Here is a 12,387-nt window from a genome sequence, read left to right on the forward strand (position 1 = left end):
TCAACGACAACAGTCAGTCAAACCCCCCTCCCAGCCGCGCTGGCCTCTAGTCTGACTGACCGGTTGCAGTGTAAGAAAATCCGACCGAACGAGAGACCCATTCATACCCCCGATCTCCCGGCTCACACATTCGAACAGGCAGGAGTTCTACATCAAGTTCAAGGGGCCAACAGAAAGTCAGTAGAAAGATGAGCACCGGATGGAGGTCATGGCTCACACGGGAATGCACAGCTCCATTCGAAGGCGGCGTCTGGAAAGTCCACGTCGAATTACCCGATCAGTACCCGTACAAGTCTCCTAGCATCGGCTTTACGAACCGCATATTCCACCCAAACATCGACGAGCTGTAAGTTGGACCCTCACGTACACCCTCCAGACGTGGACAGGGACGACGGCGTTGGGCGAGCAGGCGGATTACAAGAAGATACACCGGGACATGGCAACAGGCTAACGCCTGGATGTTTCTAGGTCGGGTTCTGTCTGTTTGGACGTCATCAACCAGACGTGGTCACCGATGTACGACATGATAAACATCTTCGAGGCTTTCCTGCCACACCTCCTGCGGTACCCAAACCCTTCCGACCCTCTCAACGGAGAGGCGGCCGCGTTGATGCTCAGGGACCCCAAGGGGTACGAGTCCAAAGTACGAGGTCAGTGAACACATCCCGGACTGGGGGCCCGGAACTGTGTCTTGTCCGGCGTGCTCACACCTCGGATAGAATATGTCCAGCGCTACGCGAGCAAGGATGCCGCAGAGGAGGCCGGCGCCGAGAGCGAGGACGACGACGATATGAGCTCGGTGGGGAGCTTCGGCGATGACGACGACGACGAACCCGCCGGCCAGATGGACGACGTGTAGGCGGGGTCTCCTCCGGCGAAGGAGCTCAAGAAGGTGGAGGAGCCTTCCGTTTGATCATCTAACTTTTTCGGCGTCATCGGTTTAACACCCCCGGCTCGGTTGGCATTGGAACTTCTGGATTCTATAAGATGGCATTCCCTTTTTCCTTTTCTTTTTTTGTCTTTTGTTTTTTTCGGTTCTCCCGTGGGAGTGCAACGAGCCATGAGCCGTTGACCGTCCGCTGCTTCTCTCCTGAGGTGAGTATGGGTACAAATTTATCGGGAGAAGGCGACGAGGACAGAGGCCTGGACAGTTCTGTAGGGAGGAAATAGTCGATGGGAACAAGGGAATAAGGGAACATTCATATCAGCCCCTGCACAAAGGAACAACACCTAATATCAGATAAGTGGTCAATCAAGATCAATCACTCAACAAGTCTCTCGAAGTCGCATGATCAAGTGATATGTTTCGAATTGGGAACTCTATGGGGTATCATAACGCTATTTCAAAAACAACATAAGAAGGCTCTTGCTCAGTCCGAGTCATAATCCACCAGGGCTGAAGACGTGGCAGCGACCTTTTCAGGTGGTTTATCTTCTGGTGGTGGGCTGGGTTCCACCCCGGGCTGTCTCTTTCTCTTCAGCCCAGGTATGATGTTGGCCGTGTTCTTGGTGTTGTCCCTGGTCCGTGGCTCGAGGAACGGGTCGCTGGCCATCCGGGTGTTGCCAACAATCTCGGAGACCAAGGAGCTCCTCATCTTGGATGCTGCGACCTCCGACTTGAGCAGCTTCTTCGTGGGGGTCTTCCTGTCTCTCGTGTTCGTCTCCTGCACCATAGGCTTTGCCCCGCCAAACAGTGGTTTCGCAAGGGCCTTGTCGCCCTCCTCAACCAGGCCGTCGGGTGCCTTGCCGAAATCCACCAGCTTCGCCCACCGCGCATCCTCCTCGCTCTCGGGCAACAGCTCGATCCCCAAGCCCATCCTGTCCCTAAGGTCCTCGGCGGCCGCGGCGTCCTTCTCCCTCTGCTTCCGGCCCACGCGGAACGTCTTCCTCAGCATCTGGTTGCGGGCGTACGGGTCGTCCCACTGCCTCGCGTTGGCATCCTCGATCTCATCGATCCTCTCCCGCGCCGCAGCGAGCGCGGCGCGGTCCTCGATCGTCTTCTCGAGCTCCGAAAACGCAGCCTCCCGCTCCTCGGCCTGCTCGCGCGCCGTCTTGATGGCCGGCACGCCCACCCCGTCCCCGACGAGCGAGTCCCCGTCCCCTTTGCCCTCGCCCGTGTCCCTCCTCCTCCCGCCCTCGACGACGACGTACGCCGTGTTGCGCGGGTCGGTGCGCACCTCGATCCAGCCGCCGCACGCGGCGTGGCGCATGCGGAAGCTGTACACGGGGCTGCTGTAGTAGTTGCCGACCCTCTTCTTCTCGGCGTTGAAGCGCACGCCCTGCCCGATCACGACGGGGGGGCTGCAGTGCCCGCACCACACGGCGAAGGGCATCTCGAACCGCACCGTGAGGATCCCCTCGCTGCGGAGGCGCGAGGCCCGCGCGCCCAGCGCGTGGCCCTTGCCCGAGGCCTGGTTCGCGCTCGCGACGCCCTCGAGGTCCGGCGGGACGTACCGCCCCATGTTGAAGCCTTGCATCCTGGGCGGTGGTGGGGGTGGTGTCGCCGGCGGGCGGCCACGTGATCGGGGGCGTGTTTGTGTTGCAGTGTCGTTGGCTGGGTTGTTGTTGTGTGCTGCTTGGTTGGTTGGGTGGTGGGTTGGTTGGTGGTGGAATGCACGGTGGGTTTGGCTGGACTGATTGATGCAGAATGGGGTCTGTCACTAACACTGCCTGGGACAGACCCTATGTTCTCCAGACCCTTTCTTAAGTGGATTCCTACAGCCTACACAGATGCGCCAAACAACAAATCTAGAAGCTTTAATACTGAGTGAAAATTGTAAGACTTTGTTTCCTTTCTCAATAAAAAAAAAGGCGGCGTATTTCCCTTGAACACGCTGTAGATACTCAACAACCTCAGAATCCCGCACTGGACAACCAACTCGAAATGTCTTTTCCTTTCTGAGTCTTTCTCGCCAATCTGGCCTCCTCCGTGCTCCGTCTCATCACTATTTCGTTGCTCAAGTCGAATGGGCACACCATATTCTCGAGCTCCCTCAACTTCCGAATCTCTCCCGCAGCCTTGATGGTGGCAGGACGGATGATGCCACGCCGAGCAAAAGCATCATTCAACACTCGGCCGTTCTCCCGCTTCTCCGCCTCCTGGGCAGGCATCTCTTGGAGGCCGTCGCTGCTGGAGAAGTCGCCAGTCATTATGCATTCCTGGAAACTTGCATTCTCCTCGTTGATTCCTCCGCCGAGATCCCAAAATCCACTCAGGAACTCGTCGCATGGGTTCGTGACGCATGCCCAGTCGAAGTCGAGAATGGCGGTGAGTTTCCCTTGTTCCTTGTCGTAGAGCATGTTGTTCATTGCTGTAACATAAACATGTGGTTAGTGTATCAAGACAACGCATGTGCTCAACGACTGTGAGGCAATACATACTGAGGTCACCGTGTACGAGAACCCTCTCTGAAATGTCCTGGCTACCCAGGATACGGGAGACCCCGTCGTTTGCCAAGAAGGAATCTAGGCGCTCCCTAATATCACTGTCCTTCCAACCACGCAGTACCGAGCTCTTGTCCGAATCAAGAACCTGGGCCTTGAGCTTCGCGGTCCAGAGGCTGGTGTATGTATCCCAGGGGCCTCCCACGACGAGCGGCATCTCGCCAGTGACAATCTGGCCGCTCTCGCTGAACGTCAGAGATCCAAAGCCAGTGACAGAATCAGGCACCCGTGCTCGCTGGATCGAGAGGAACGCATCCGCGATCTGCTCCATGACAGAGGTCTGCGCCTCCCGCGACAAGGTGGGGAACACCCCGTCCAGATCCGAGCCTTGCTTGAACTCGAGGATGCTCCAGCCGAATCCCGACTCGTCCGGCTGCTCGTGGAAGCGGCACGATCCCCAGGCATAGACGGCGGGCACGACGGGCGGGCGGTTGTCCTTCTCTAGTGAACGGCGGACTAGATACTGAGCGGCAACCTCATTTTCGACCCGGTTGGCATTGTTGAGCCCTTCGGCACGCGGGTTGCTGAGACGAACGACAAGCACGGATGTCCCGTCTTCCGGCAGTGGGTACGTGCCTGGCTGCTCACCCGACAGCTTTGATGACTCTCGAGTCGCTGGGGATGTGAGAGTGGCCTTGTAGATGAAGTTGTTGAAATGGAACGGGCAGTTCTCAAAATATGCAAGAGCCTCTACCGAGGTGGGCTAAATAGGGTCAGTCATGGTACCGCCGTCCACACAATACTCGATAAAAGTCAACTTTCAGAGCAGGGCTTACTTCTAATCCATGGTTTTGCAGAATTTGGTGCACGAATTGCATCCGGTTCTCATAGCCTGGCTGGTTGACGTTGCCGTTTGAAGCCATCTCGGGGGTTATCAACGCTTCCCGGGCTGCAGTGGCTGTTTTGGTCCGGACTTCGAAACGCTGGCACAACACGTACGAAGGATGGAACCTGACCAAAGATGCCGATGTGGGCAGCAACTGTGTCCAAGGCCTTATTTATGGTTTTCAGTAAGACCAACGTCTTTTTCGACAAGTGATGATCGGGGAGTTGCTCCTTATCTGCCCCGTATGGCGCCTCCCCCATTCGCGTTAGGACTGTCAGTTATCTATTCCGCCCGGTGGCACAGGCTTTGGCCCACAGCACTTGGCTATGCGCCATCCCTGATTTTCAGGCGTGCATCCTGTGATGGATGGCGAAGGATCGTACCAGACTGTGCCGCAGAATAGCAGCGCAAGCGAAACGATCGTGGTGCGTTTTGAAGTTCTCAAGAAGTGGGTAGACACCGAATGCAACGCTGACATGTTGCAGCTCATTGCGCGAGGACCATGGCCCGTTACCGTGCGGCGCACACTGCTGTGAAGACATCGCTCCATTCAACTGCGAAGGTCCGTTGCAAGCCGTGAGATTCCGTGCACAAGTATCCCCTGTTGCGTTCCATTAGGCTAAATCTTGCCTAGGTATGGCCGAGCTTCACGACCAACCACATGCAGCGCCCCAGGAGGAAGCATGCAGTGTCCTGGCGAAGGAGCTGAATCCCCGTACTACCTACCTACTTATCAAGTAGGTGTTTAGGTGTTTAGGTGTTTAGGTAGCAGGTAGGTGGTAGAGAAGCAGGTTGGCTCTTTTCACGGTCACACTCAAGTGCTCACGAAACGACCTGGGCATAAACCAACCCAAAAGCGACTTTGCCAAGCCCGGCCGTTAATGCATTCCGCACCTCTTCCGGCTGAGGGCGCGGCTCCTGGTAACCTTGGAAGACATATCGAGACTTAGGTCTTTGGTTCGCTTTTCACCAGCATTCTGCCAGTGGATAACAATGAAGTTCACGTTCGAGAGTTCCCTCGCGACCTAAGCTCTGCGCATAGTTAGATTTACAAAATGTTTGCAACTCTCCAAATGTCAACCAGTGACAGACTGTTTCAAGAGCCACGTCCGTGTCAACACGGCCTGTCCCGGCTGAGTCGACACAGATTCCTACGTACTGGTATGTTTCGCCTCGACTGCTGGTTCCGCTTCTATTCCGTATATGTCCGAGGACATCCATGGCGCCTTCATACGGTGATAAACGCTCAAGACCCAGCGCTTGAAAAAAAAAAATACGACGTCGATAACTGGAGTCAGAATATGGGGGAATTATCATGAGTGACTACGTCCTGACTTCTACATGCTAAGAAATGGGATGGCTAGTAGACATGCTGTATGCGGTTACATCCAAGCAGCGTTGCTGATTTGACCACAAGCACAAGGAATTATGCGTGTTACTCATTAAGGTGGCTCTACTAGATCATGCTAAGACAATCATCTAGGAGACACTGACTTCCACTTGTTTCTTCACAATGATGGCCTTGTCATCCACCCCTGTCCCGTAGATGCTGGCCTCATCATCATCGAGCCTCTCAAAGGTGAAGAGCCTGGGTGATGAGGCGCTGATCTTGGTAATGTTCATGGGGCCATCGTTCCGGAAGCCAAGACGGCTGGCCCTCGTACCGATTCGGGACGTCATGCCACGAGACATCCCGTATGACCCGGCGGTGGTGTTGCCATTGCTTGCGAAGAAGCTGCGGAAGAGGGGTCCGAGGAGAGGCAGGTTGCCGCTGACGATGGCGACGCCTTGCTCGAGGGTGGTCCAGGTCGCCGCGTAGACTTGCGTGTAACTCCCGTCCAGGGGGCTGAACTTGAGGATCTCTGTGATGCGGATGACGGATGCGACGCAACCGCTGGGGCTTAGTGTCAGCGGAGAAAGTTTGAATGATACTAGGGCTGAGGGTGAGACAAGCCGGGGGCGACTAACAAACTTCCGAGAAGGAAAATACCGACGACGGCCACCTTCTTTCGCATGTTGATCTTCAGCTGCCACAAGGCTGGGAGCGGTAACACTAGGACATAGATGTCGCCCACTAGTGAGAGAGCTGCAGCGGTCGTGCCCGAGACAACTTGATTTCGACAGGAGCCTCCCTTTATAGTTCGGTCATAGAAGAATGCGATGGGGTAACAAGTTGTGAGATTGATGGTCCAGGTCGTGACACCCCATAGGAGCGTGTAAGCGATGCCGATGTATACCCAAATCCGGAAATTTCCATATGCCCTGGTTGAAAATACTGTTGTCGCAAGTGTCAGCGAGAGCTTAACAACATCTTGAAAGGGCCCTGTTGTAGTGTGTTACCTCTAAGGTAGAATATCAGGATGGAGATTTTGACGCAGCAGAGCACAGGCTGATTGGCTCTCTGAAGGGCAAAGCTGATCTGATCGTGGGTCAGCGGCTGTGGCCCAGGAAATAATTGGTACGCCAGCAATCTTGGCTCTGATATCAGACCGTGTGTGTACATACTCTGGCAAAACGTGCCGCTTGGGCTTTTGGAAGATTGCAAAGGTGATGCCCGAGGCCATTGGCAACAACTGTAGTATTCCAGTCAGCTTGAGTGTTATGGGTATAATTTAGGACAGCTCAATTACTCACGTAGATACTGGCAAATCGCTGGTTCCAATGAGAGGAGCAAACCAATACCCATCAAATAGTCATCCCACGAAACCCTCTGGCTTGTCTTAACCCGAGCAACGATACGGAGACCATAGGTCAACAGAGAAAAGATTAGAATAATTGTCGTCGGAACCACGCCGAAGAGTTGTCTGGTGTATACATCATCCGGGATGTCTGGGGGACAAGAGCTCGCCGCAGCTGAAGACATGTTGATACGCGGTGATCAGCCCAGCTGATATCAAAGGCACGGATGATATCTAACGACCGAGCGTCAGAGACATGGGACGGAGAAAGTGGCGAACGCGTACCTAGGTAGCACAACGACAGTTATCATTGTGTGGTCGAGGTGGGGCGGAGTATATTATACCAAGAAATCTTCACATGTATTCTCCACATATGCGATACTTTCCGACTCATAGAACGACCCATTATCGATCGTATGGCAAAGTTTGAGAAACCGTTGGCCCTTGCGGTAGTTTGTGTCCAAGGGACCGGATTGATGCGTTCCCTTGCTGCAGCGGTTTTACTTCGCCGTGCAGACGAGTCCGGGGGAGCGGAATATGCTAAACCTGGCGAACCAGTTTGAATACTTTTCCGCATTTGGTAAGTCAACTTTTGCAGCCACATCTCGATCAGCCATGTCGGTGTTCAGCCTCTGTTCGCCTCTGCTGAATGGGGAGCTCAAGAGTAACAATCCCTGGAAGGGCCCAGGTGCCGAGTGTCGATGACCACAGGAGATAGATGGGCATCCACCTACATTCAACACATAGTTCCAGAAGCTTGGCTATGTTCCGTCAAATGTCACCTTGGTTCCCGACGCGTCAGCCCAGATCTGGCGGCATGATCCATGAACCGCCGGGGCTGCGTCTATGCATGCCCGTCATCTAAAGACCCCGGTCATCTCAAGGCTGCGATATCAGCCGAATCATCGGATGGTCGAAACAGCCCACGAGATGGTACCATGTAGTAAGGCTGTATGTGAGCTTGGCATCTGCGTGTTGGTTTCCCAATTGCGAATAGAACAGCATGAATCTGCTCGCCTGGGCAGGTGGAGCTGAGATCCGCTCAAGGGCCTTTGAGCAATTTTGGTATCAAAGGGCCACTGGTTTCAACTCTGCATTAGGCTGGGGCCGATTAGCGCACCAATGGTTCCTAGATCACGGTAACTGCTAGCTCCCAGAACCCCAGGTATTGGGAGGCTTATTTTCCCGTCCGGCGGCACAGACTCTGGCGTACTACCGCATCGCTAACGTCTGCCGACGTCAAACTAGTCAAGCAATGGCCATTGGGGATATAAGCTCTGCCGAGAAGTTGCTTAGCATTATACCCCGTTGGTTATAACTAGGTAGGTTGACCGAAGACTCATCAAACCAAGACATCAAGGCGAGAAAACTGCATCCAATATCATGTCATCGACATCTTCAAGTTATCTACTAACATAGGCATCAACACGATGGTATCCCGGGGAACAAGGCATCTTCTCGTGCTTTATTGATGCCCTGTCTCGTTCGCCAACGTAAATGATCCCTCCTGTCTTCGGACGAACCGCATTCCAAAGACCATGTTACGTGATGCACACCCTCACAACTTTGAAAAAGATCGGGTTTAAGCGCGTGTGCATATGGAACACAGTTGTCCCACCCAAATTTACGCGCTGCATTTGATGCGATTGGTGGATATAAAGCCCATCAATCAATGCAGTTCCCCCAGATCTGCTTCCATTGATCAGTCAGGGTTTCTGTAACTTATAACCGCCCATAAGGCGGGAAGTCGCCCGGGGTTGCCAAGCCCTGTTCCTTGTGTCGAATCCCGCACCAGAGAATTGGCATCGATGGGTGAGTTTATCCCGGGAGGGCTAATTAGGACTAAACAAGGTTTGTAACCCGACTTCTCGGTTTCGTTCAACCCTCTTCTTTCTTTGTAAGAGATCCGTAAAGCCAATCTGCTGCCATGATAGGGCTAGGAGATGCAGCACGTCTGCTCTGCACAGGGTTGCCTTGACCAGCGACCAGCATAGCATAGGAGTGAAGTTCGCAAGACCCATGTGCCGATATCGACTCCTCCATACCACTCTAGTTGATGTTGGTGTTGCAATTGCTTCACAAGATCGTGAAGATCGACATGAATCATCATCCTGCAATATTGCCAACGGTACCACTGCTTGCATAACTACTGCACTGCTGTCCGTTAATCTCAGCCGTGTCTCAGCACGTTGAAGCATTCTAGCCCTCGGGGTTAAATTCTGAGACCTCAAGTGCTCATTCAACCGGTTACGATATCGGCTTATATTACATATTATAGCTTCAAGATGCCGAATAGTGTTGATTCTCACACTAATTGAAGTATGCGGGGAGGACATAGATCTCGTAGCATCCCCGGTGTGACTTTGAGCTTACTGTGTTGCCACTTGGTCTGCTTGCTTTCTTTTCTCTCTAGGCACTTTCGCTTCTTCCCCCCAGCGTTCTGTCTCCCGGGTTCCAATCTTGTATCAACTCACGGTAATTCAATCATTTGTACACATAATGGCATTCCATCAGGATGACCACATCTCAGGGCCGAGCAAGTCCTTCGAGATCATGACCAAGTCTGAGGCTGTCAAGGTCACGGATGATGGCATCGTCTTAATCCCCCGCCCAAGTGACGACGCAGAAGACCCGTTGGTAAGACTCCCAAAGAAGAATCCAGACCGGCTATGCACCAGGCGGCTAATTCGATAACGACAGAACTGGTCTTTCTCCAGGAAATCAGTGAATCTGGCAATTCTCTTCCTGGGCCTCTTCGTGGGCTTCGCTGCCCCCTTCTGCGGCCAGCTCAACCTCTTGCAACAGGCCGCCCTCTACCACAAGACCACCGTCCAGATCACGTACTTCAACTCGGCCGCTTCAGCAGGGCTGGCGACCGGCGGGTTCATCTGGTGGCCCCTCAGCCACAAGTTAGGGCGCAGCTCCGTCATCTTCTGGTCCCTCTTCGGGCAGCTGGGCTGCCAGATCTGGGCGCCGCTGATGACAGGGCCTAATGACTACGTGCCGTATCTGGTCTCCCGTTACTTCTCCGGCTTCTTCGGCATCGTTGTCAGTGTTCTTGGACCCCGGTACCTCGTCGACATGTATTTCCTCCACCAGAGGGGCAGGGCCTTCACCTTCCTCCACCTGGCGTTGAACTTCGGGGCCTCCTTCGGCCCAACGGTATCCGGTTTTGTGGCTGGCCGAAGCTACTGGCCCGTTGAGTACTGGTGGTCCGTTGCACTGTGTGGCTTCACCATCATCGTCGTGTTCCTGTTCCTCGAGGAGACAACCTATGACCGAACGCCTGGGGCTGTGAACCGCATCAAGCCTGACTCCTGGCTGAAGGACCGGTACGAGACATTCCTCTTCGGGTCCAAGGTCGGTGCTGGTGTGTCTTGGGGTGACATGGTAAGTAGTCTTTCAGCACCCACTAGCAAGACTCGAGAGCCTTGGCTGAACTGTTCCGCAGGGCAAAGTTTTCATCCAGCCATTCAAGATGATGTTCGCGCCGGTCATTTTAATTATTGCTGGGTTTGATACGATAGCCTTCGGCTTTTACGTCGCCCTCAACGCCTTGACACCGGTCTGGCTGCAGATGCCACTCAAGGCCGGCGGCATCTATGGCTTCAACGTCACGGAGAACGCTGCCTTCACCTTTGTCCACTGGGCTGGCTTCATGATCGGTCTCGTCTACGGCCACTTCTTCAGCGACCGCATTCCTCTGTGGCTTGCGGCCCGCAACAATGGAGTTTGGAAGCCCGAATACCGACTCCACGCCCTCTGGCCCACCAACTTCGTCCTGATGCCCCTGGGCCTGGGCCTCGTCGGCGCGGCGATGCAGTTCAGGCTTCACTGGTGGGTCATGGCGGTCGCTCAGCTCTTCGTGACTATCGGCTCGCTCGTCAGCATACCTACGACTGTCAACTACATCTGCGAGTGTTTCCGGACGAACACGGTTGAGGCCACACTGCTCCTGAATTCTATGCGCTTGTTCATGGGCTTGTCTATCAACTTCTACATCCAGCCTTGGATCGCGGCAGTGGGTATTGGCTGGGTATACGGCCAGCAGGCCTTCTTCACCCTCTTCGCCTTCTGCTTCCTAATTGTGCTCATGATCTGGGGACGTCAGATCCGTCAATTGTCTCCTTTCAGCACTTCAAAGTCTGAGGAAGGCCAGCACATATATGACAAGGGGGCAGAGGAGCATGGCTTATAGACAGATATCGATTTCGACATTATCTACTAGGTTAAGGTTGCATCTCAGACCATCGCTCCAGAACCCAGAGCACCGCCTCGACGCCCACCTCAGGGCCCGTGATAAGAATGCTATGCCCGTGATCCAACGCCGTGATGTACTTGTTCACACTCGAAAGACGAAGCTGGCTCGCCCGCAGCTCATCATCATGCAGCCTGAGCTTCCCCAGGAACGCCCGGCACTCCAGGCTGTCCTCCTCGGAGCCGTTGCCCATCTCCTCGCCGGCCTCGAACATCAGCCTGAACTCCTGCGAGAAGTCGGCGCGCACGACGGCGAGCGGGACGTCCCCCAGCGCCTGGTTGGCAAACTGCTGCTCCCGCAGCAGCCTGCGGGCCGACACCCTGCAGTCCTCGTAGTCGGTCGCCGCGGCGGTCCGCCGGATCATGGCGGCGACGTGCTCCCACTCGTGCTCCGTGAGCCCGGAGCGCTCGCGCGTGCGCGTGACGGCGCCAAAGTCGACGCCCCTCGTGACGTCGAAGAAGACGGGAGGCGGGATGGACGGCTCGAACAGGTCGTACATGAGCTCCGTGGCCGCCTCGACGAGCACCATGCCGGCGACGGTGCCCGCGGGCCCGTCGTCCTCGGCGCCGCGGCGCTGCTGCTCCCGGCCCAGCAGGGCCAGGAAGGCCCGCGCGCAGATGCACCCGTACGAGTGGCCGACCAGGACGTACGGCGGCGCGATGCGGAGGACCTGCAGCAGCTCGTGCAGCTCGCGCGCGGCCTGCTGCGCCGTCAGCACGACCTCGCTGCCCTTGCTGGCGCTGATGTCGCCGCGGCCCAGCTCCGAGTAGCCGTAGCCGGCGCGGTCGTGGAACAGCACGCGGACGTGGGAGGCCAGCTGGCGGCGGAAGCGGACGTACGCCGCGCAGGGGGTGCCGCCGCCCGAGAAGAAGAGAACCAACGGTGAGCCCGGGGTGCGAGGGGGCCCGGACGTGGAGACGTTGAGCTTGTGGTGGCGGGAGACGGAGACGAGGGCGTCGATGTCGGTCGCCTCCCAGGGGTTCTGCAGGGGGTCGGCGGGCGGCCTGCGCCAGCTTGTGCTGGGTTTCCGCGTCATGATGTGGTCTCAGTGGGAGCCGTCAATGGCATCGTGAGTATCCTCGTTCGTTGAGTGCTCAGGTGAGTCCTGTCATGACCTCGACCGGGACAGGAGCAGATGGGGACTCGGAGCGGTGTAAGCAGACACTCTCACTCTCACACTC

The 12,387-nt window shown here is 55.6% G+C and overlaps 5 protein-coding genes across 5 annotated transcripts; 1 reads left to right on the plus strand and 4 right to left on the minus strand.

Moving 5' to 3' along the window:
• Positions 1-1,327: 1,327 nt before the first annotated feature.
• KVR01_000112 (uncharacterized protein) lies at positions 1,328-2,586 on the minus strand. The gene has a single exon (XM_044783637.1). The coding sequence runs from the start codon at positions 2,475-2,477 to the stop codon at positions 1,371-1,373; it is 1,107 nt and encodes a 368-aa protein (XP_044650061.1). The 5' UTR covers positions 2,478-2,586; the 3' UTR covers positions 1,328-1,370.
• A 267-nt stretch (positions 2,587-2,853) lies between these two features.
• KVR01_000167 (uncharacterized protein) lies at positions 2,854-4,307 on the minus strand (the record flags this gene model as incomplete). Its single annotated transcript, XM_044794630.1, has 3 exons — positions 2,854-3,311; positions 3,382-4,147; positions 4,221-4,307. 3 exons carry the CDS (start codon positions 4,305-4,307, stop codon positions 2,854-2,856), a joined length of 1,311 nt encoding a protein of 436 aa, XP_044650116.1.
• Positions 4,308-5,749: 1,442 nt separating this feature from the next.
• KVR01_000754 (uncharacterized protein) lies at positions 5,750-6,285 on the minus strand (the record flags this gene model as incomplete). The annotated part of the gene is made up of 2 exons (XM_044794602.1): positions 5,750-6,164; positions 6,239-6,285. The coding sequence occupies 2 exons, from the start codon at positions 6,283-6,285 to the stop codon at positions 5,750-5,752; spliced, it is 462 nt and encodes a 153-aa protein (XP_044650703.1).
• A 3,162-nt stretch (positions 6,286-9,447) lies between these two features.
• Positions 9,448-11,146, plus strand: KVR01_000793 (uncharacterized protein; the record flags this gene model as incomplete). Its single annotated transcript, XM_044788262.1, has 3 exons — positions 9,448-9,585; positions 9,649-10,338; positions 10,400-11,146. The coding sequence occupies 3 exons, from the start codon at positions 9,448-9,450 to the stop codon at positions 11,144-11,146; spliced, it is 1,575 nt and encodes a 524-aa protein (XP_044650742.1).
• Positions 11,147-11,177: 31 nt separating this feature from the next.
• KVR01_000589 (uncharacterized protein) lies at positions 11,178-12,242 on the minus strand (the record flags this gene model as incomplete). Its single annotated transcript, XM_044790415.1, has 1 exon — positions 11,178-12,242. The coding sequence occupies one exon, from the start codon at positions 12,240-12,242 to the stop codon at positions 11,178-11,180; it is 1,065 nt and encodes a 354-aa protein (XP_044650538.1).
• Positions 12,243-12,387: the final 145 nt, after the last annotated feature.

Source organism: Diaporthe batatas (assembly GCF_019321695.1).
Source record: "Diaporthe batatas strain CRI 302-4 chromosome Unknown Contig00001, whole genome shotgun sequence".
In the NCBI taxonomy this organism is placed as follows: Eukaryota; Fungi; Ascomycota; class Sordariomycetes; order Diaporthales; family Diaporthaceae; genus Diaporthe; species Diaporthe batatas.

Excerpts from the sequence above, each read along its gene's own strand:
- KVR01_000112 (XM_044783637.1), bottom strand. The coding sequence starts at position 2,477 with ATGCAAGGCTTCAACATGGGGCGGTACGTCCCGCCGGACCTCGAGGGC.